At 39.7% G+C, this 25,398-nt stretch overlaps 1 protein-coding gene across 1 annotated transcript in view; it reads right to left on the bottom strand.

Annotated features, from left to right (window-relative positions):
• The window catches only part of cntnap2a (contactin associated protein 2a), a 373,307-nt gene that overhangs the window by 28,262 nt on the left and 319,647 nt on the right, over positions 1–25,398 (bottom strand). The window contains exons 19-22 of the mRNA XM_042510367.1: positions 16,245–16,463; positions 9,632–9,868; positions 3,717–3,950; positions 2,466–2,599 (exon numbers count right to left, since the gene is read on the bottom strand). Coding sequence (XP_042366301.1) covers positions 2,466–2,599; positions 3,717–3,950; positions 9,632–9,868; positions 16,245–16,463 — 824 coding nt within the window. The remainder of the gene's footprint in view (positions 1–2,465; positions 2,600–3,716; positions 3,951–9,631; positions 9,869–16,244; positions 16,464–25,398) is intronic.

Here is a 25,398-nt window from a genome sequence, read left to right on the forward strand (position 1 = left end):
TTTATGACAATGCTCATACAATGATTTGTATTTCCAATGTATTAGCGCCCCATGAATAGCATTGTCACATTACTTAACAAAAACTTATATAAGTTAGGTTTTGGAAAAGAAACATGGTAATGGTGTGCCTTAAAAATAACTCAGAGCCTGTTTTGTGTTCAGATTTAATTTCCACTCCTCAGACAATTATTACATCCACACTTTTGCTGGATGTTCTGCAGCATGCTTGCTAGTCACGTAAGTAGTATGTCAATAGAGATGGAGATATCGCTGTCAGCAGAATTCAATACGTCGCAACAGCTTCATCCAACTTGACATAAATGTGTAAGTTATCGAGCGTTAGCATGCTGTCACCAGAACAACCACCATGTCCTGCACTGATGACACAGTACTTGTCAAGGAAGCATTGGGATGCTGTAGCATTTACAAAAGATATGTCGTCAAATGTTTCCCAGACCAACTCGGCAAGTGGTGGTGACTGAATCACAGTGAGTCTTGGTGGTTGTTTAAACATGTATTTAGTGCTGTCCACTATTGATCATATCACCCAAAACACAAACTAATACCAGGTGTACAAAGGGTTTCGAACAGGACACAAACACTGGTCTCTTGGGGGAAAATCCTGTGTTTGACCCATCCAGCCCCGCACTCTGCCATCTTGTGCAGACTTTCACTCTTTATACTACCCCCTTCTTTAATCCTGTCAGCACATTAGTCATGATTGCAGCCTTCCCAATTACATGGATAATATACAAATTACTTCATATATTTGGATCATTTCCTTTGTGTCCATATGTTCTAAATGTATTCCTTTAAACATCCGGCAAACATATTGTGATTCATTGTCATTCTTATCATTTATATTTCATTTATTCTGAGTAATAAATCCATTGGTGCATTATCTGTACAAGGCCAAACCATTTGCATTGTACTTGCACCTTTTTTCCCATTTCTTTACCTAATTATGTACTTCAAACATCTATTTTCTCAATTAGATCCAAAGCAAATTACATCGACGGTCTAGTTTATTTTTTATTTTCACAGTGATTATAGTGTTAAGGTACACACTTTTCTCTACAATAACTTCTAAAATAGAGGTGACGCAGACCCAGGTTAAGTGTTTCATTGATGGAAAGTAATCCATGAGGATACCATGAATAACACAATATAGCAGATAAGATCAAACTTCATTGATGCTTGCAGGGAAATTTGATTCTGTCAGCATTAGCATTAAATCCATAGATAACAAACTGTGTGGGGTGTAAGCAAATAGCCGGATTATTAGTAAGAGCAAGGTTATACAAAATTATTGATGTGATGCTCTCAACAAGGTTCAGTAATTTTGCAAAGAGTTGGTGAGCCAGTGGCTCTACTTCATGCACTGCCTCCCTCTGGCCACTAGGGGGTAGGTGGGCTCTTGACATGTGAGCAGGTGAGTGAAATACTCTGAATATTTAAGGAAGCAGATGATAAATATAAATATGCACACTTTATGAAATAAAGTCTGAATAACTAAAAAAATAATAATTCTAAAAAATAATTCTATTAATGTTATAATGTATGACACCTGCATTAATGTCACAATATATGATGTGCAAACATGGCATTCAAGTGACATTCTACTGGAGGCCATGCATACAGAAACTGATAATTAGATGTTCAAGAATTTAATTTTTTTGCATCTAATTTTAGAAAAAGACCCTCCCATGACAATTCATATACTGCCCATACAACTACAAAATTTACTTTGATCTGGATGCAGCCAGTAACTACGTTTCACAGGAGGCTGCCATCCATCTAGAGTCCTCCTTAAACTGCAGCCAAATCGCAGCATTTTAGCCCACAACAAAGTCTGTAATAGTTTAGCTGAATTCTCACTCCATCCTTGACAGCCACTGACTGAGGCTTGGCTGTATTGATCTGCACTAAGCTGTTTAGCTGCACAAAACTCGAGAGCACACAAACAACCCCCCACGCACAAATACAGCTACACACAAATATATGTGCACAAACACATTGTCATGCGCGGACGCAAACACGCTCACTGTCTCTGTCTCTGTCTCACACACAGGCAGCCACGCACACCAAACACACAAAAAATGCAGCGGCAATCACACAAAAACAGCACGCAGTCACACAAACACACACAGATCGATGCTTTCTCTCTGTTGCTATACTTAGGCTGTCTACTGGAAGTGGATTAACAGTGGCAGAGGACAAGCACTTTCATCACAGCAGAAGACAGAACAGGACACTGCTCTACCCTCTGACTTAATGCTAACTCTGGCTGGGCCGGTGTGATTGTGTACTTGTGACTGAGAGTATGTGTGTACTGGATGGCAATCCCATGCTTTCCTTGGTTGCTTTTAAGGAGGATCTTGAAATTGAACTGTAAGTCTTTCCAGTTCTTAATCTAAAAGCCAAAAATATGTCTTTGAGAGTGATCACGTGTGTGCAGGCCATACCTGGATGGTGATGCTTCTGTCAACACGGGACATGTTTATGCTATGTGGCTGTCCGTTGGCAAGGTTACGCTGGTCCACATCTATCGAGAATGGCTCCCTCAGACCTCCCAGGTTATACCGCACCTGTAGTGAACCTGAAGACACATGTGGCAGTGGTTTGAAACCCGGTCTGGTTATGTGAAATCTCACCTTTGCTTTTTCACCTCTCTAAAATGATTAAAAGGTACACTATGCAGGCTTGTCGGCTACTGTTTGTATAAACCAACCCCAGAATTGCTCTCGTTTGGCAATTTGCCTCAGTGTATGTGTGTTTTTTTCTGTGCTGTGTCTCTTGGATGCCTGCTGCTTATGATCTGGCACCTGGTCGCCACACTTTAATAAAGTCCCGACCTCACCTGAGTGCTGTGGTATTACACGCCCATAAACGTCTGGTAAATAAGAAAATACAGGCACAGACCTGAGTCTTTGCCGATAAATACACTACCAAACACTTCTAGTGAGTCATGAGTGATGACTGAGAGGAATTACTTCTGTATGTCTATGCATTGTTTATTAGAAAAATCCTTCACAGGTAGTATATCTTTTTGCATGAGCTCTCGTAAATCAATACTTAAATAAGAACAATGAATTTTCTAGATATTTCTCGAGTACTGGCTGCAAAACCATAATCGCTAATGGGTTCCCAAGTAATGAGTGTGTTGCTAATGGGTGACACAGAAGACTAGCTATTTTTAAAGCTATTTTTTTTCATTTAGTTCATTATGCACTTTTTTCTTACAGAAATATTCTGACTGAAGTCAACACTTAAGGCCAAAATGTAATTCTTTTTGAAGTGGAGGTGCAAGCAGGGGTGAGGAGTAGGGGGTGAAACCCATATCTTGACAGGGGATTATCGATATTTACTATCTCAGGGCCCTGAGTGCGCAGGGGGCACCAGAATCTCTATCTGCACCCCTAGGCAGTGTGAGTATTTTGTAGTTTTATTTTGGTGGTGCACATCAGCTGCTAAAACGCTAGATGGCACTGTCAAATTTTTCTGAGTTGTCTTTCATCAAAGTACTTTGTTGCCTATCAACCGCTCAGTGGGAGGCTATGACTGGGGAGGATTTTTGAAGATTATAGAAGTTTCCAAAATGTGCTGCAAGGTCAGCCTTAAAAACATACTTTGCAGCACTAACAAGCATTACTCCAAGCAGACTTCTCAGTAGTGAGCAATTGCAAATTGTGTGTGTGAGTGTGTGTGGATCTTACCATTCTGCCTTAAAACCACAGCCAGATAATCCTGCGTCTTGGAGCTGACATACATGAGAATAGCGGGAGCGTTGGATGTGCTGAAACTGAAGGCTACTTCCTCCTTTGTTAGATTCACTTCATGCGGCGACAGCTGGTGCGTCAGGATCTTTGAGTCTCTACTGGCTCCTGCAACTGCTTCAGGCATGAAGTTATACTTGACCAGCGTTCCTGCCTCAAAGAAACCCCCAACATCTGGGTGAGAAAAAAGAAGATGTGTGAAAACAAATGTTATGTATGCAGGTGAACACACACAAATACAATAAATAGTGCTTGTCAATCAGGGGCGTGTCTATGGAGCACACCCCTACAATCTGACTGGCTACCCCTGGTGCCACCACGTTATGATCAGCTATCAGTTTGAGGTATTTGATAAGTAAAGTAAGTTTTCGTTTATAGGTGCATTTCAGTCTTAAACCTGAGAAGCAGTAATGTGCCAGAGTAGTGTCTAGTCTGACTAATTTTATGTATAAATACATTGATACAACTGTTAAAAAGTATCTTCTCAAAGGCTTATTTATTTTCATTTTTTGGCACTTTCACTTTTGCAAAGTTTTGCACTTCAAATAGCAAAAACGATATGAATGTTTTTTTTGTTTTCTATATAAAAAAACAGATCAAACCTTATAAAAAGCTATGCAAATAAAAAAAATACATCTATGTATAACAAAGCAACGGCAAAAGAAAAGACAGAAAAAAAACCTCAATCAAATAGAAGCAGCATGAAAGCACTCATAAACTCACGGATGCCACCACACAACAGGCCAGACATATTAAATAGCCATGGAGAAATAAACACACATAAGTATGGTAGTGTTCAGGAGGTGCAGTAAAGTGGGTGTTAAATTGCTGTGCTCTAGCATCTGAAACCAAACAATACAATGTTTACCAGTACATTAACAGAGCTAATGGCATATTCCCGCCATTCCAGGAGGCTTATTGATTCTTGTAATCAAGTGTTGAAAAGAAAGGACCTTATTTTTCAACAGTCCTGTTATGCTCCTTGTGTGTGTGTGTGTATGCATGTGTGCACAATCCCTGCGTGTCAGTTACAAAGGAGAAAAATGGCACAATGTGCGTGAAATTAAAGAAAATGGTTAGAGGGAAAGCAGCACGCCTCGAGTGCATGTCTGTGTGTGTGTGTGTGTGTGTGTGTCTGTGTGTGTGTGTGTGAATGCCATGGAATATTTCTTGACATGTTTGCCTCCCCTGTGTGGCAGTGGTAAAAATGTATAACTACAGCCCTTACGAGTAAAGAATAATAAGTGAACACATTTATGCATCTTATTTTAAAGCTTCACTTCACCCTTCGTCTCCCACCAGACGATAAATACTTCAAGCTACATTACTTAAATTTAATAGAAGGCTTATTACTGGAAAATGGGCAAGTTCTTTGACTGGTATCTGCATACAGGCAAAACCTCACTTCCATTCAGCTCCACCACAATTTTATCCTCTATTCTGCTGTGCACTGATATCATTTCAAGCCTTGAAAGTCTGGAGAGACCCATTTTACCAATTGTTGTGTTTTAACCAGGCGGAGAGCTTGTGAAGTTTTCAAACAGCCTCTTTCTCACTTTGTTTTCTGATGCGGCTGGATTGTTTGCTGTCTGCCAAGATCCATGCTGCTGGGTATTAACTGAATCAAACTTAAATCTGACAAAATGCAGTATTTCTGTCAGAACAGCATGCTTGATTGAATTCCTTAAATCAGTTACAAAACAATATGGAAAAACAAATCAATAAAACAAGCCTCAATATCTATGGCCAAATGACATCACAGGAAAAAAAGTTTGTTTCTCACCTCACAGTTATTAACAAATAATGACTTCAATCTTTTCATTTATAAATGCATACACTGAGAAATATGTAGTTATTAGAATTAGTCACATTAAATTGAGTTGGGAAATATCCAATTATGTTAACCTCGCTATGTATTTTAGGTCAATATTGTGTTATTTTTGAGAAATGAAATAAGAATATTCCAAGTTTACATCCTAAATTAACTGCTTTTCATCAAATGTTAGGTCAGATATTACATATTAGCCACCTCTTCACTCAAAACATGTCATACGAGCAAGATAACACTAGCATTGTGAGTTGGTTTGCCAGCTTCCACAGATGAAAGTTTTAGGAGGCCAGGCCAACTACCAATTCTCTCTAAATGCAAGTAGTACTTTGTTTGATTTGGAAACAGAAGCCCTGATCTCATGGGACCTGTATTACCAGGAAGCTCATGTGATTTAGAAACTAATTCCCCATGGGATCTCCTTGCTGTGAAGCGAGATTAAAACATAATATTTGACAGGAAAAAAGGCAAAAAATACACGTAGAAAAACAAACAAACAAACAAAAAACCTAAATCCGACCCCAAATCTCAGATGAGGATGCTGTTTTACAGGGCACTAATATTATCACATGACCTCTGTGTCTGGCAAAGTGTGATAATTTGTGGTGGAAATTCTACTTGCAAACACATGGACATGGCAGATGTCACGGGATTAAGATCACAGACAACCTTTGCAATTATTACTAGAAGTGCTCAGTTTGAAGTAAGCTATTAATGTATTTTTAGCAAGTGAGTGAGTACGTTAACCTGGCTAATCTTATCAGGTCTTTGCTGTGTTATTTTTGTGGAATGTAATTATAACATTTCCCCAGTTTACTTCATAACTAAATAGCATCTTAACATTTTATTAGTTTTAGTTCTGATGCTTTGACCAAATTACATATTAAGCCTCATTCCCACTATACTAAAAACCTGCAACACCTGCTAACATCTGGCTTTTTAAGGCAATGGGAAAGTGTACAATTGGCATTCACACCTGAGTCAAATGACTGTAGTAGACATAAGTAACACCCAAATGAATGTGCGAATTTCAGCTCTTTACCCGGCGAGATGCAGTAACGCACCGCCACTCATTTCTACCCATCTCCTCCTAAGCAGCGTTAAAACATTGATCCAAATTAGTCTGCACAGAGTTTGAAAGAGACTGAGTAAGTAAGAACAGTAACCATCATAAAGTTTCCTGATATTGTACACGAAGTACTCCAGTTACTGGCAGTTTGTGAGTGAACATAATTTGTGACAACTAACTAAGTTATTATGTGGTGCAACCTGTTTTCATTTAGTGGTGTGTTAATCTCTAAGCAACCACTTACCTATATAGTGAAATTAGATTAAGGGTAAACTTTAAGAGGAGCTTCTTAAACTGGCCTCAATCTTGCCATTCTCTAAACTTTAAAAGATTCATACATTTTATCTTTATTTCATACAAGCTATAGATCATGCGGGGCCTTTGTGTAGCCTGTCTCAGCCTTCTCTGCCCTGCTGAGAGAAAAAGAAGAGAGACCCCGACTTGCTGCCCAGAGCCACAGCAGCAACACACATAACTGTCTGGAAGCATAAGAGGGAATGAAAAACGCTGCTTCAGGGCAGGGGCTCTTTGTGTGTGCGTGTGTGTGTGTTTTATGTCAGCGCGTGAAAGTTTTGGAAAGGGAATTTATGCATGCATGCAAACCTCTACAGGTATTTACAGACGTGTGCGTGTGCACATGTATATGTATATACATGTGCACACCGACTCCATGTGACCCTCAAGGGCAGAAAAGCAGAAGAATGAGAATGTAATAATAATAATACTGCGGGGTCCCCTGAGCAGTGTGTAAATATGGATACAATGGAAATGCACTATGCAATTATGGCTGGCTTCATGCATTTTTCACTTGCTGGGAGGACAGGGGGAAAGGGGGAGAAATTCGGAAAAGGGAAGAGAAAACAGCAGAAGGGCAACTGGGAAAGAAACAAGGAAGTGAGGAGCAAAGGGGAGATATAGAGGGTAAAAAGAGTAAAAAATAACTAAATAACTAAGAACAGGGGGTTGAAAATTGGAAAAAGGGAGCAAAGAGGGAGGAGATAAGGGGTAGGAAGGCAGCAAGAAGACTAAAAGTTGAGAAAGACATAGGACAAGAGTAAAAAAAAAAACGGGAAAAATAAAGAATGAAGGGGAAATTCACTAATAAAGGATTAGTGATGGGTTTCTAGAGCTTAAGGAGAGACAGATTTAAGACTTTTCAAGACATTTTAATGCTCAGAACTCAAATTCAAACAAACAAACATACAAATAAAAAAATAACCAACAATTACTCAGGGATAGTTTTTGATAATTTCATATACAAAATGTAAGGTTTCATGATATAATGTCAGAAAATATGATTGAAGATATTTTAATATCATATAAGCCCTTTGTTTTTTTAGATTAACGCATTTAATGCCTATTCAGATGTTTAAATGGTGGGAAGGAAACCTGGGACGGGAAATATGGGTAAAAGAGATGAAGGAGAGAAGAGAAAGGCGGAGACGAAGAGGACAGAAAATAAAAGATTTTATGGAGGAAAGTCACACAAAGCAAGAAGAGGACGCAGCAAATCGTAGGTAAAAAGGACATGGGACAGAGAGATGAGAGAAGAGGACAAAAAATAGGGAACGTGTATGAAGAGTTAGGGAAAAAGGGGAACACAAGGAAGAAAAACATAAAGGAAAACAAAGAAATGAAAGCAGAGTTGACTGAAAATGAAGAAAAGGAGGAGACAGGGGAGGAAGAGGAGAGTCACATCATGTACAGGAACAAACAGACACAAGGGTGTGCTCTCTCCCTTTCTTTGCCTCTCCCTTTTTCTGACACACGCACAGACAAATACATAAACACACACAAACACACACCCTCGCACAGACAGTAATCTCCATTCTCTAAATCCTGAAATGCCTGATTGGTTATGACAGGATTCAGAGGAGCTCATGTCTTACACTAGCATATCACCACACACGGTCGCCCTCTTCCCTGGCCTTACACGCGCACGCACGCAGACACAGGCACACACACTTTGCTTTTCTGTCATCTTGTCACCCCCCTGCCAAGAGCACAGGGGAAAAAACACTATTAGGCTTTAGGAAACAAATTAATTCACGTGTCGGGGATCAAGTCTCTGACTGGGAGCTAGCAGAAAGCCTCTGACAGCACTGCTGCTCTTCTCCCCAGAGCATTTTATGAAAACTTGTTTTGGGAAGTCGAACTTTAATGCTGCATCTAATGAATCCCTGTGAAACAAACATGATGTTGTAGCAATATGCAACAGTGCAGAGCTCCAGCGTGACATTTCTCATCTTTGAACTTCAAAAATCTGGAGCTACCAAGCGCTAAGCGGTGTGGCGTGTTTCGTTGTTTTAGTTTGATCTCTTGGCTCTGCATCTGCACAGCATTAACATTCAGCGAGAGTAAAGTCAAAAGTTAGGGAGAATTGGGTAAGCACAATATCACTCTCGATCGATGCCTTTTATTATAAGCCCAAACACTCTCAACACCGACAGCTCCAAACCGAATAGGAAGTGAGGACAATCACAGAGCACGGCAAAAATCACAGTGGGTTGTCAGGCAATGAAGCTCATTGAAACACAACTACTCCAGCAGTAATCATGGCGCTATTTGCCTCTGGCTTTGTGAACTAAAGAGGGACGGTGCCAACAATAACATTGTTACACAAGGATGCCCGTAAAACTTGATGGAAAAGCATTAGCCGAGAGATTATGACTCAGTGTGTCACCCTAAAATCTCGAGCAGAAAGGTAGTTTGTTAGGTTTGAGGAAGGGAATAAAAGAAATGAAAAAATCATTTATCTGCTACAGTTAGATACCTAAGGGAATTGCAAAAAAACCCTGCAGTGCTGGCAAATTGGAAATAAAATCTGTACCTGAAAGCCCACACAAAGACAGATTGTCTTTGCAACTGAAGTTTTGAAGATGAAAAGCAGCGTGATGCATTTATAGTGCCATGATCTATCGTCAATTAGAGGCTGAAATTTCCTAAAATGCCTCTCACCTCTGGTGCAGAATGGGCCGTCATAGGCAGTGGCAGTGCAGTCACACAAGTAGCCGTTGTACTTCTCCACACACTTCCCTCCGTTCCGGCAGTACATCCCAAAACTGGTGCAGTGGCCTTGGCACCCAGGCTTGACCCCAGGCGTGACCTTAGCCCTCTCTTCCAGGTCGAGGGTGATGCCGTTCATCCGTAGGGCTCGGATACAGCCCAGGAACCCCCTCTGCCCCCCTGCGGCACCTGAGGAGCGAGGGAGGGAGGAGGGGGAGGGAGAACAGTGAAGCAAAGATATGTAGCATTAGCAGATAGGAAGGAAACAAATAAAAAAGACAGAAGAGAGGACAAATGAAAGTCAGGGTCACAAAAGTCATTTTAAATGTAAGAGGCTGTTCTCTTTTAGAAATGTTTATATCCAAACGCCTGGAGGAAGCCACTGATGTCACGTTAATCGTTCCAACTCTGATGCCGTTCTTGAAACAACCTTCAACTCGTTTGATTTCTTCACTAATTAAAACAGCCTAATGAACGCTGCGTCTTAATGAACATCTTACAAGCGTACACATGCTAATGGACGCACGAATGCGCGTAAACTACAAACTACAAACACACACATTTAAAACACACAACACACAACGCACCTGGCTTGAACGAGTCAATATAAGCATTAATGCTTAGCCTTGGGGTGTCGATAGCCATTCCTCTAAAGTGCCTCCATCGTCATTCTGGCCTTGCACCATTACAGTCTAACTACCCATTAACTTGGACAGAGTAGGGGTGTTAAATAGATTAATGTGCACCTAAATGACTATAGCAATAAACACACTCATAAACATGCACCCACAGGTATAGATTCGAATGTACACAAGCACACCCGCAGAGGACGGTTACGCTGTATGGATAAACACATGAGCATGGGCGCACACTCACACACACTATCATTAACAAGAGCCGAGGGGCATTTTAGTTATTAAAACCTCTCAATTGCATCCTTTGGATTACAGAGAAGTGTCCATTCAAGAAGACACGTTAGGGGAGACACGTACGGCTTCCTCCCAGCTGCGTTCTCACACACACACTTCTGCTAGCTTAGCCACACACATATAAGACGCAGATCTAATAAGATTACTTATACATGTACTTTGATTTCCTCCAGCCGATACATTATTCACATATCTAGATGCAGCTGGGCTTTCACACGCTTTCTCCACTTTCCGATCCCACAAAGGGTTTGACTTTTAGTAGACCTGTTAATTAATCCATTTTGTACCACTGATTGGCTGGAGGTTTCTGCCACCTGTTTACTCAGGTCTAAATCAGTCTGTGATTAAACGGACAGCAGGCATGGAGGCCTGCGGAGACCAGGGAGGACACGTACGCGGGTATGCACACATACATATAGCACTCACACACAGATGCATACACCTTCTGTACCACTCACAAATGGTGTGTAATAGTGCCTGACTGATACTGAGTCAAGTCAACATTGGCCTATCACAGATATAAGCGTTTTGGCAAATATGGTGGCAAAAATGTAACACTGTGCTGTGAATTATAACTTTTTAAAAGGATGCATTTATATACTGTATATGTGCATCTTTGTTTTTCTTAATTGAGGAAAATATATTTTGCTCCATGTGTTTATCAAATTCAATTGTATATAATCTTTGGTTGCTACCAAATCTGGAGGATCCTGAATGTGTCTTAATTCCTTAATAAATCATTCTTAGATTTTCATTTTTCTTAAAGATCTACTATGCAGGATTTCCCTAAAAACAATGTTTACACTGATACAGAATTAACCCCTCTCAATCATTATTTATGACCCATTAGAAGTGTATGACAGGGATGTTTTTCTGTAAAGACTCCGCCTTCTGTATTTTCCTTTGTTCTTCTTATTTTCAGTGTCAGGACTCTTATAGGCATGTACCCCACAGCAAAAGGTACCGACCGAGTTAGCAGACTGCAAAGCTTTTGGTTTCTAAAGCTAATTTCCTCCTTCATGACAACTTTTCAGGGGGCAAATTTTTTCATCTAATTAACCCGTTTACATGAATTTTTTTTGTCCTTGCTTTCTTAGTCAGTTTGACCCATAACTCCTCCATACCTCCACCTCTCACCCAAATATGGTCACTTCTGGCTCTGAAAAACCAAGACTGCGACGGCCAATATGCAAACTACATACTACTACACCCTGGATACACCCATTATTTTCACAGACTAAGTTTACAGACAGTGACCAACAATCCTGCATAGTACACCCGTCAGTAACAGCCTTCAATTGAGTATTGATTGAACTTTAGAACACACACACACACACACACACACACGCACACACACACACACACACACACAAAAACATAGAGCACATCATTTAATGGCTACACAGACAAACTGAGATGAATACAGAAATTCAGACACATTAGCAGTACTAAAAGTCAAACACACATGCAGCAGGTGTCTGCACCTATTTATTTATGGGTGTGATATACGTGGCTCAAGGGCATGTTACCCTGTAATGTCTAGCTAATGAGAAAACATTTTATATTCATTAGGCTATACACAGTACACACATATACACACATATACACGCTACAGCCAAATTAGCAATTAAAAGAGAAGTCATAAAATGTGACCTTTTGACCTTCGCTGTAGGTGTTTGATTATGTTAGTGAGGATTCTCAACTAATAAATAAACATGCAATATGGACTTCAACACTGTATGCAGACATACAGCATGCATTTATATGTATACAGGCTGTGCTTTTAAGCCTGATTCAACCATGCAGATAATTCCCCATCCGCCTGCACATCTGCTGCACTGCTGTTTTTCTATGATCACTGTGTAAGTGGGTTAATAGGATGATGGTATGTCCTATTTCTTTCAGTTAGTCTGCACTTTAGGATGCAATTTATATTGGTTTTAGATGAGTATTTTTGATTCATATGGTCTAAATGCCATTTCAAAAGCATTCCTAACCCACCGGCACTTCCAGTGGGGAGATATTATCATAGAAATCCCATTTCACCAGCCCAGTGCTCTATATCTGTTAGTTTATGGCAATGTTTTTCCCCAACTATCTCTCTTAAAGGTTCATAATGGGCTTGCCTCTGATGGATCACTGCGCGGAAAAAGCACGTGTGCGTTGCAATAAGTGTGAGTGTACAGGCAATCCTCACACTTGTGCGTTAATGTTGAGCATAATTCAAAAAAAGGAGCAGCACGAGAGCCGTTACATTTCAGAAGATTAATCCTGGCTAAAGTTTAATTATCACCAATGTGGAGCTGCAGCAAAATCACAACAAAACACATTTAATTTGAACTGTAGGTCTGCATACGTGTGTGTATTGGGAAAACTGAAGCTGCTATGTCTGCATCAGTATGAAAGATACATTTCATTACAATCATTAAATGTTACCTACTGTCTTGACAGGTGAGCGAGGCGGGCTTCCCTGTGACAGGTGTCACACACATGCAGTGAGTAGAAACAAGCAAGATGTCGATCCATGAGGACAGAGACAAACCAAAGAAAGACAAAACAATCCAAGCATGAGAGAATCGAGCAAAAACATGCAAAAACATAAAAACGCGCGGTAGCCAACATTAATCAAGAGGGAGATCAAAAAGAACAGATGGTGGCATTAAATAAATAAAATGTGGCAAGACTGATAGTTATGTGCATGTACGTATGAAGTGAATTGGGGAGCTAAAAGTTAACAGTGTGAAGTAAATGACAGCAGGCTGATGGTATAACATTTACTCTCAGGGCCATTAGAGCAAATGAGCCACTGTGCAGTAAACACTAAAGCAATCAAATGCTTGATGAGGAGCATATTGATTGAGAAAGAGAGAAGGAGATGATACAGCGATAGATATCAGAACAAGGTGAGCAAAAATAAAGCTCCCTGTTGCACTTCCCTACTGTGTGATCATGCAAAATCATACAAACATAATCGTGATCATTTTTTTGTTTAGGTTTCTGGATTACATTGTTTGTTTCTATCTCGCTGCATTCAAACAGCCACAGCAGTATCAATTGGAGACGATGTGATGTGAAGTGGTGAGGGATGGTACGAGGAAGAATCAGGTGAGTTCAGATAACATCTTGATGCCTGCAGGGCTCTGCTAAATCTCTCCATCAAACACAAAAAGATCTTTTCTTGATGTCAGAGGGCAAATCTAAACCACTTCCTTTCAGTGGCTGGGTCACTTCCTGTGTGTCACACTTAACCTTCTCAAAGCAAACCTCAAATGAGGATTAAGCGGGGATTAGAGATTAGATATGAGAGGTTGCTGACACCTTTGTTGCAGATGTTACATATAAGTTTCTTCCTGCTGTTACTCTATCTTCCACTATCTCTGGTGTTTTTAGATATGTGCCACACGCAGCAGTCTTCTCCTGTCTTTCTTCGACAGAAAAGTCACACATGCAAATGAGGCCGAGGCGCTATCTGGAAGCCATTACATTCCCGGATTCATAGCTGCGAGGTGCAGCTCAGTGACGAAACCTTTCTTGCACCTTTCCATTTCCCTAAATGAAAGTACAAATACACTGAGAGGCAAATTGGGACATGATAAGGTGAGGATGCTTCAGCAGCGTTCAAATCAGCAAAAGTGATGAGACGGTGAAATTATATTATAAACGGGGATCAGCGGGGTTACAGCTATCACATCGGGATGCCTGATTGGAATTTGGAACAATCTCCTTTGGGCAGAACTTTTTTTCCATGAGATAGAGGGAACTCTGTGATCCGCCTCAGCACTTTTCCCTCCATCCGCAAATCCCCGAAACTATTTTAGCCCCAGAGTTTGGTTTATAGCGTATTGACAGCTCAGCACAAAAGGTAGAATGAGACAGAGAAGTGAAAGCATAGCGAGAAAAGTGGACAGATCTTCTGCCATTTGAACCGTTGATGAGCTTGAGGGGCATTGTGTGGAGAGGAGGATGAAGCTGTGAGGAGCTAACCACTCCATCTCACAAAATTTAAGCATAATTGGTGTGATAATAAGGGCTTGATCTGTCTGATAGAAAGTGTGTGTGTGTGTGGGGGGGAGTAAGGAAAGTCGGAGGGTTGATATCGTCCTTGTGCAATAATAGTTTCTTAATCCAAAGAAATATAAACGCTGAGTCAAAGTATTAAAGAATGAAAGAAATGACCTCTAAGTGAATTAAGTTAGTTTAAGTCACACGCCCTCACAGCCAGCACAGAGTGCTCAGTTTTAACTTTATTAAAACTCTGATCACTTACACGGATTAGTTTCTGAGGACGTGTGTGTCCTCATGCATGCATAACATAAGACGAGAAATGGCTCTGTGTGTGTGTGTGTGTGTGTGTGTGTGTGTGTGTGTGTGCGCGCGTGTGCGCTGGATTAACATGAACTTAATTAGCAGTGGTTGTGGCTAAGCTGGACTGAAGCCTCTTTAGAAAGAACCCTGCGACTTCCTGTAACGGCGGCTACATTTTTAACTTCTGAAACAATGGATATCTGCATCTGAGGGCGACATCACTGAAAAAAGACAGCACAGAGGGTTTATTTCTTAATTCTATCCAATTACGAATACTTGGGTGAAGTCTATTCAGGCATTTGTCTTCCACATAAGAAGTCTTGATTATTGTGTGTTTATCTCATTGAATGTTCCTCCCACACAAACTAATTTTAAATGTTCAATTGAAATCAAACGTGTAGATGTGAGCTATTCTTACACATAGGGGTTGTTAAAGGAATAGTTTACACCTTAAATAAGCATTTTTATTTCAATACCTCATTATGTGTCACATTGAATTCCTGAAGAAAATGTTGTTTTTCCTGCACTCCTCCGGTAAACGGAGAATACAAAGACGGAGGAAATTCTTAATGGATGAAAGTCATAGATGTTTGCGTTCAATATCTAAAAGAAACTTTATCAAAACATCCATTTACAAATGTTCACAAAACTTGTAGTATAAACCAAGTCTCATTTATTCAGTCATATGCTCAGCACTTACAGACAGACAGCACTTTCCGACAGGTAACAGAACAGAGAAAAAATTATCTATGCACTTTTAAGCCTTTTAAGGCTTTTAAGTCTCCACTGACAGAAACAGTTATTTTACCTTGCTGAAAACGGGACCTGCTGGTTTACTGCTGCCATGATCACTTAGTTTGTGTTATTGTGTGACTTTGGTGATTCTGTATTAACCCTTTTAAAAACCAAAGTCACACAGTATCACAAACTATTGGTTAAAGCAGCAGTGCAAAAGCAGCTCCGGTGTTCAGTGAGGTAAAATTACTGTTTTTGTCCATAGAGTCTGGCTTTGAAGAGAAGACAGATAACACAGAAAGTTTTCAATTTTAGTTCAATTTCCTGTCAGAAAGGACTGTCTGTTTGAGAAGTACTGAATATATATGACAGGATATACCATTTACATTATACTGCAGGAGTTGTGTGACACTTTCTAAACTGATGTATTGATGTAGTTTTGATGTCAAACGTGGTCACCTTTACATCAGTTCATTAAGAATTTTCCACATTTTTGGATTCAGAAATTCTACAGTTATAGATATACAAATTGTTGCATGGGGGGTGAAATATTCCTTTAATTGTTTGGGGTGAGTGTGTGTGTGTGTGTGTCTTACCCACATAGAGCTGGCTGAACAGCTCTAGCCGTGTGTGCCCCTGTGCAGGAGCAAGCTGAGATGTCCGATATGTCTGATCCAACTGAAGGACTGACTCTTTTACGTTTCGCTCCGCCATTACACGATGCCATTGGTCATCGTTGAGGGGCGTGGCTGAATGCACTGTTAATTCCACAGGCCCATTTCCAACGTCGAAGGAGAAGGAGATGACTTTCGGAGCTGCACAGAGAGTGTGAGAATAAGAATGAATCACTTCACCTGGAATCCTAGTTATTAAACCACATGAAGCAAACATCGCAGCTTTCTAAAACTCATAAGTCCCTGTTCTGTCATAGTCCACTCTGCAGGTAAATATGCGTTCAATTTCTAATCTAATGGCTCATTTGTTTCAAGGCCATTCATTTGGCTTGTATAGATTTCAGCTTTGCAATACACGACTGCTCACAGCTTTGGACAGGACTAATCTCACAGACAGTCGATAGAAGCCAGGAACTGTAGGCTTTGTATGACATAAAGTTGTATCGCAGCAGTTTTCATGTTCTTTCTTTCTTCTTCTTTTTTTTTTATTCAAATCTTGATCTTTTTGAGGTTTCCCTAGTTTTGATGGAGAGATGAAAGTCAAAGATAGAAGAAAAAGATAGAGGGAGAAAAAAGAGAGCAAGAGTTGGAGATAAATGACAGCGAGAGTGTGTAAATGAACAAAGAGAAGAAAAGTGAAGGGAAATGGATGAAAAATGAGGGCAAGATGGCCTTGTTTTTCTGCATGATTAATTTCCATCATCTTAGAGTAAGTGGATTTTTGTGTGTGTGTATTTGGGATGTGCTATGGGGAATTAAGGAAGCTGAAATGCCATAAAGTTTATTGCTTCTACGCAGTTTAGTGGCCTACTATTTAACACACCAACAGGGGGCACTGTTATACCTTTTTATGACCATGACCGGTCAAATGCACATCTGAATTACAGTGTGTGTGTGTGTGTGTGTGTGTGTGTGTGTGTGTGTGTGTGTGTGTGTGTGTGTGTGTGTGTGTGTGTGTATGTGTGTGTATGTGTGTGTGTGTGTGTGTGTGCTTCAGCCTACCAACTGTCCATTCCAGATGTTTTTGCTTCTGCAGCGGTGAGGTCAATGTCTGAGGGCTTTTAACCTCTCTGTAGGGAACAGTGATCAATCTGTACACTGTGTGTTTGTGTGTGTTATAGCAGAAAGGGAGTTGAAAAAGACAGGCAGAAAATGTATATGTGTGGGTTTTTGTTTTCACCTCTATCTCAGCAATCTCCAGGAGATCAGATATTTGAAATGTTATTTTGAGACACAACTAACCGGACATACTAGACAATGTCCAGCTTGATATTTTTTGCAGGGCAATATGGACAAAATTGAATATCACAATATTTTTGAACCAAAGCAAGCATTAAAAAACGGTCACTAGGAAAATGGTTAAATCCAGTAACAAATACTTTGAAAGAAAAGTATGGAATCATTTTGGAAATATTTAGAATGGAAAAGTTGACTTTGAGGATCAAGAGAGAAAATTCTATCAAATTTGGAATAAATGGATTGAAATTATTACCCCATTACAAGCAGACTTTGCATGACTCCAGTGATGATTTATCCTTATTTCCCCTTCTTGATGAAAAAAGTTAATAGAAATATAAGCTTCATTAGTCCTAATGTTTCATAGTTACGTTTTTTTTTTTCAGAGTTTGAGTAATGCATATGTAATAAAGATAAACACAAAAACTGAGGTGAAAGTACAAGAAGTGGGTTGCATACATGTGGATATACGGGTGAATATAGATATGTTAAACCTGTACATGGTACTCACTCACAGAATAGGTTGTTGCTCAACATTCCAATAAAAAATAAAATGAAAATAAGTGAATAAAACCAGGAAAAGACAACGCTTAAGATATTATCACATCGAGTCATACTTCATATGACTACAGTTTAAAGATGACAGTTCTCTCATCTTTTCTAGCTGCAAGACACTTTTGGTTTGGATTCATTATTTCATAATTGAAGTTATGTGTGGTAATTTCCGCCAACACGAGTTATGTGTGGACGAGAGGCATTCAATGAATGCTTGCCATGGCAAAAAGTCAAGGGATTTTTTTGCCTGGACCTATAAACTGAAGCAAGCAACAATGAGAAAACAATGAGGGAATTATTTTTTTTGCTGCTGGAAAGACAATTTGCAATTGTCACATTAAAACCCAATTTGACTCTTTTCTTAATGTTGGTAGTACTGTGAGACTGCTGTATAAAAGCTATATATTCTGGGCGGTGCCATATGGTTGTTATTGGCACCAGTGTGCTGCAGTCATAGAGATGATGAATAACCACTTCATAGCTCTATATGTTACTGCTTAATTATGGCTTAATTAGGCTCAGATATTAGAGTGGATAATTAAATGTAGTGGTCAATGGGGAAATGAACTCTCTTTTTTCCCTTTGCCCAATCAATATGCCCGGCTCTTTTCTCCTTTTCATATTACTTTCCTCTAATTATCTTATTTTCACTCCAGTTATTCTTCCATTCCTCCATCTCTTGCATCCCATCTGCATTACACATATAGCTCCTCTGTTTTTCTTTGTTCTTTTGTTTCCTTCCTTCTTTTTATCCATCCTCATAGTCCCCTGAGTCTATCCTCCCTTCCTGTTATATTACTTCCCTCATTTTTTCACATCTTCATTGTTTGTTCATTTGTTTCTTCATTTACAATTTGCTTTCTTGCACTTCTCACTTCTTACCCATCCCTAATGAATCAGTCACTTTGCCCTCCCTCCCATCCTCCCTTCCTTCCTTGATCCCTTTCTTGCAGACATGATCATCTCCTCTTAGATGAGATGCAAAGACACCAGAAATCATCTCAGCAAAAGCCTGTATGGATGTGCTGAGTGCATTAACCCATAAGATAAATCTGAAAAAGCGCTTAAACATTCAACTCCCAACAATACACAGCAGCATGCAGACAAATAGACGCATGCACACATAGTGAGGCGCAGAGTATAAGCCCTCTGACAGGCTTTAGTACACTGAATTAATGATGTCTGTATGCACAGAGCAGGTCTGCAGGGCAGGGAGGAGCGACATCAGTTATTTTAAATGCTGGAGGAAAGCCAAACATATATCAAAACGCCCCAGTAGAAACAAAGCTACGGCAATGCTGCCATAACAACACTGAACGAGGTGTGTGTGTGTGTGTGTGTGTGTGTGTATGCTGTGATTGTTTGTGTGTTCTTTCAGCAGCACAGCAAAGCAAGATGGATGCCCTACAACTTTCTTTTATACTCTGTCCACCGGCTGGAATGAAAACTAAAGCGCCCTCAGAGCACAGAGCTTGCCTCATCTATTTGCATAGCGATGATGGATGTTATAAGTGTTAATGTGTGTGTGAGTGTAATTTGGTCTGCGTGTGAGATATACTCGCATGTTGGCCTCAAGAAAATCCAGCAGAGCTTTTCATTTTTGCTATCTGTTTTTGTATTAATTGTTTAATATGGAGGCTGAACAAGCCAAGTCTTACATTATCCTTTGGTACAACCAAACAATGATGAAGTGAAACAGATCATGTAAGTCTCTGTGTGAAAGATCGCTGTGCATACATGTACCTGTGTTTTTCTAAAGTGAAGTTTCATTTTGCAGTTCTTTTGCCATTTGTAGATGGCTGGCGGTGTATTATCTCTTCGATCTCCTTTTTGTTATACTTGCTAATTCTTTTGTTGCTTGTCTCATTTGCTTTGTTAGCCTTTTACTCTGTGATTTCCACCCCTGGGACGACCACAACAGTCTGGCCCTTTTAAGAAGGGAAACTCTATTTAAGTGTGAGTCGAAATCAGAACACCACAGCAAAACCTGCTGCTGTTGACGCTGAAACAAGATTTAAAGCAACCTCTCAAAAGCTAAGCATCTCTTTGTGACAAAAAAGGCTCTTCAAATCAAACTTTTTCATGCTCATAAGCAAAAAAACTTGCATGCACATAATGCAAAGAATCCTGAGTATTTCTTCATGTTTACATAGAACAGATATAGTGAGATAAAGATGTACTTCTGACAGTTTTTGAAGACGAGTTTTAAAATATTCGCAATGGCGGCTGGTTGTGTTTCCCTTTAGTAGATAACTACATATTGCTTTACAATGCAGAGAGACATCTTTAGACAACTTCAGAAAGCTAGAGATGCATACACTACGGCCAAACTTCAGATGTGAACTTTGTGTCTGTCTGGTCTTCACATAAAAAAGGGCAATAATACAATTTTATAAGTCGAGGTCTCAAGCAGGAAAGAGCATTTCTCAGCTGGATCCCAGACTGAAAGTGTTTATAACCTTTGGGCAAGACTATCACTGAAATTGCAGCCTCTTAAAGACTCAAAACACGGCACATACATAGTTTCCACCGAGCCACAGAGCACCCCAGAAGTCAAGCATTGCTGTATTTAGGGACCTTTCTATCTGTCCTCAATCCTGTTACCAGTCCAGTTCACAGGGTTCTGAATATGTCTTCAGCGCTGCCTTTCAAATGTGTCTATGCCTACCTCTTAAGATTCAAAGGGGAATAGTGTCCACCTGATGGCTTTGAGTCTGCTGAGGTCACAGTAATGCGTGTTTTGTACAAGGTCGTGTGTGGATGTGTGTGTTTGTAAGTGTGTGTATGTGCTTTGAGCTTCTGCAATGGCACAGCTATGCTATTCTGGCCTAATGCTAGTCATTTCATGCCTTGACTGGATTGCAGCAGATACAGTTTTTGCACCAGCGAGAGGGCAGAGATTATGTGTGTGTTTATGTGTGTGTGTGTGCATGCAAGTCGTTTCGCGAGTGTGTGTGTCTAAATGTGTGCTGTGGGGCAAAATGCAAGATGATAGCGAGGGAGAAGGGAGAGGAAATCGATGTAGGGGCATTTTGAAAGCCTCGGGAGACACATGCATGCATGCACACACGCACGCATTCACGCACACGCACACGCACACAAACACACACACACACACTATCTCCAATGGCCTGCTGTGCAACGGTTAAAGACTTACTGTATTTTTGTGTATGTTTTTGTGTGCATTTTTGGAAGACAAATACCAACCCACCCGTGGCAAAACGTCAAACTGTACTTGCATGTACAGTAGTTTCAGCACATTGTTTTTTTTTTCATGCAACAATAGGTGCGTGCATGCATTGTGTCCATGACTTTGTGCAAAGCCGAATTTCAACTGTAAGGAAAAATTGCGAAAGAAAATAAAAAAGTTTTTCGGCCACAAACCAGCTGACATAATGCCTTCCAGAGTAATGGCTTTAGAAAGCACATTGGCTCAAAAATTGTCCGTCGACTTTGTGTCTGTTCACTGGTTGGCATTTTGACACAAAATGGCGGGCCAGGCACACCAGCAGGAAATGTTAAGTAAGTGCCTTTGACACCAAATGTTCAAATCCCTTTGAATCCCAATGAAATGCAATTAGTTATCTATCGACAGCCATGCTGTGCCAGGAACCCCCTTCACAATGCAGCTCTGCGATTCAAATGAAGCCAGAGATTTTAACATTCTTGATCAGCGTGGCTCTACTGAGGCCTTGGGGATGTTAATTTGAGCCACTGGAACAAGATCACAGAAACATACTGCATGACATGTCAATCATAAGTCTCAGAAAGGACTTAGAATGTGAAATGGGGTGGTGCAAAGCTGTCCCATTTTTGGGGGATTTAAAAGGCTTCTTTTTTCTGTCGCCACTTCATCCATTTCCCACTAATATTTGACAGTTTTCTTTCTAAGAGCCTTGTATGACATTATATGGTAAAGGGTTAGCAAAGTATGAAATTCTCAAGTCAAATCTCAAGATGGTGGGTGGGGAATATGAGATAAGTCTCAAGTCTCTGAGTTAGAGTCCAAGTCTAGTCTCGAGCCCCGAATGTTTTCCGACTTTATATGTCTATTCCAGAGACACCCTCCTGCAAAATACAACAAGCAGTACAAGCAGCCATTTAAGACCCATTGTTACGGGCCATAGCAATTATGACGGGAGCAAGGAGGAGGAAGTCAGCTGAAGTAGTATAAAGAAGTCTGTGAAGGGAGCGTGGTGGGAGGTGGTCGGATCAAACACAGGACTTTCATTGGCGTTTACTCGTGCGAAACCAAAAGTCAGCACTGAATTACTTTCACTACTTACCGAATTATGTCATGTGACACACATAATGTTACCTTACATGAATACACTGATGTATTTTAACCCAAATGATAACCTTTTTCTCAACTTAACAAATTAGTTTTGGTACAACTGTGGCCCTTTAAAACAACAAGCGTTAACAGTCATATACAACCTATTCTGTTGTTTAAGTATAATGGTGGTAGGTGCGCTATTTAAGAAAACGCTCCTGTGGGTTGTAAAAGCAAACAAAAAAACAACAAAAAATCAAAGACATTTAATACATATGTTTGAAGATGAATTTTCCACTTAAACAGTGAATTCAAACTCAAATATTGCACCACTGAAAATGAATTAAAATATGAAAACAGAAAAAAACATACTGCAAGAACAAATCCACCTTTACAAATGTTTTGTTGTTCTTCTTTCTCACACTGAATGCAGCCAATAATGTGGAATAATGAAGATCTAAATCAAGTAAAAATAGTAAAAACTTAAATCCATTTTTGTTTTTAAAAGAAAGTAAAGATACGATTTAGAGGCCTGTTACAAAGATGTAGGCATTATTTCAACATGATCTTTTGGTATGTGTCTACTTTATTTCAACGGCGCAGTTGCATCTCAAGAATATAAAACCTGAAAGTGTCTTTGCACTCAGTCTTGCACAATGAGGACGCATGATAAGATAATGCCCCCATGACTGAACTCCCTCTCAACTGGTGCAATGGTTGCTTTTGTGTTGGTAGAGTAAGAAAAGCCGTGCTGTCTTAGGGCTCGGCTCTTGCTTATCTTCTCCCCTGCTGCTCTGAGGACGTGGGAATCTGTCAGTCTGTGCTCCTCCAGGCAGATTATTTCATAAATAGATAAACAGCATTTTATATTATAAATGATATACATATAGGTGTATTCAAACAGAACTACTAGATTGCTCTAACTTTATTAAAGAAGAATCTCCTGTAAAATGCAGCCACATGCATTTTGTGTCATTTCATTTCTATGGATTGCTAAATATTTAGTTTTCACAAAAACATTCAGACTCGTAACTCCAAAGCTACCCATGAGGGAATAATTAATTTTCAATTATTTTGTGTCAAAAGTTGTGCAAAAAAAGAATAATGGAGTGAGGAGTGCAAAGTGTTTTATAGCAGCATTACTCTGTAATAAGTGATGATAAAATATTACACCCACCCAGCACTTCCTCTTTAATCATTTGCTTGACATCTTCTGGTGCAAGGACATCATGGTCGAGCCAGAAGAGGCAAAAGGATGAGTCCAGCAGAACAGACAGCATGTAGACTGTGTCTCCAACACCTGGCCCCAAAACATCTCCACGCTCTTTTAGCTGGCCAAATTCTCTCAGTGATTGACGCAGCTCTTTATGTCCTTGGGCCTTGAGAAAACTGTTGAGTCTGTGATTTTCCAAATGAGTGACGGCTTGCACAAGCCATAAAGTTGAACTCCACCTGACTGATGTTGCAGTGGGGATACTGTGGTTGGCTGCATATTCTGCCTCAAAAGCTTTTTTCTATCCAAAGGTGGAGTGAGGCAGACAGCAAAATTTATTCACCTTAACCATAAGGCTGTTCGGTATGTTTATCTCTTTCAGCCCATTGCCAAAAACTATCTGTAATGTATGTGAAAAACACTGCAATGAATTCTGCAAATATTTTCAGGTGGGGGTCTTCCTTTTTCCTCACCTTCAGCTAAGCCCAGGAAATAGAACAGGTGGTCCTTTAACCCTTTAACACCTGGATTGACTTCAGTATTGTGCTGCATTCAGATGCCTTTCACAAGCATTTTAACCTCTGAAACCTGGGAAAATGGTTTGATTTCTTTTAGAAACACTGGAGAAAAGCAAAACATATGCCACAAATTGCAGGGAAAAATAGGGAAAAATTACCAGATAACTATAATTTCCATAATTATATAATTAAAATTATTTATAAATATTTATTTATTTTTACTTCTATTTTTTTCCTTAATTTGGGGTAATTTTCTTGTACCTTTTTACTGATTTATTGGTAATTTGTGGGAAATTAAGTTGCTAATTTCCTTTTTTTTACCATGCTTCTGAAAGAAATCCAGCCAATATACTCAGATTTTAAATGGTTAATTGGTTGTTTGATCCCAGGCTCCTACTGTCTGTATGTCAAAGTTTCCTTAGGCAAGACACTTAACCCTAAGATGCTCCCAATGGGCATGGCACCTCTACCACACCTATGCTTTATATAAATGCAGTCTATTTACCTAACCGTGGAAGCTCTCATCATATATGAAGCATTAACTCGGACCATGTTAGTGTATGCTTTATTTTATAGTTATCACAGTGTGTTCAAATGTGTCACTTTTTTCTCTCCTCAGAGAGATCTTGTAAATCTGTCAGTCTACGAGAACAGACTGTAGTTTTGACCTGCAGTATTTTGGCACAAGCAGCTTGCGAAAGATAAGTTGTGCGAAAATAAGCAGGCCACACCTGTTATGTATCAAATAAATATCAAAACACATCTTGTGCCACTCATCTCCTTTTCAGGTTGAAGCGACAGAACATTAAATCATGAAACGTCGGTCCTTTGAGTAAACAAAGTGCAGACTTCAACTGAATATTTAAGATGCTTTTAACTAGCTCAGTTTTTTAAAACTAATACTCAGTGTTTATGTAACTGACTTTTTAAAATGCACCACATATACATTTTTGTATATGCATGTGTGTGAAAGAGTTGATATGAAACTGTAGAGGCTTCTGGATGGGAAGACTTGTGTGCAGGTACACATTCAACAATGAATATGTTTACATGCACACTTAAATTACACTATTATCCAAATTTGACAATATTCTTCAGTTGATACAGGTTTTGTAAGAGGTATACAGTTTAGATATTCTGAATTCAGCCTTTCTACAAATCTAGCAATTTTTGTATAAAATGTGGAATATGCAGGTATTATTCAGGTTTTAATAGCATTCTTTGGACATGTGTACAGCACATTTAGAATATGTATCTCTGTTGGGGTTTTACCAGAGTTTG

The sequence above is a fragment of the Plectropomus leopardus genome, chromosome 21 (genome assembly GCF_008729295.1).
Source record: "Plectropomus leopardus isolate mb chromosome 21, YSFRI_Pleo_2.0, whole genome shotgun sequence".
Classification (NCBI taxonomy): Eukaryota; Metazoa; Chordata; class Actinopteri; order Perciformes; family Serranidae; genus Plectropomus; species Plectropomus leopardus.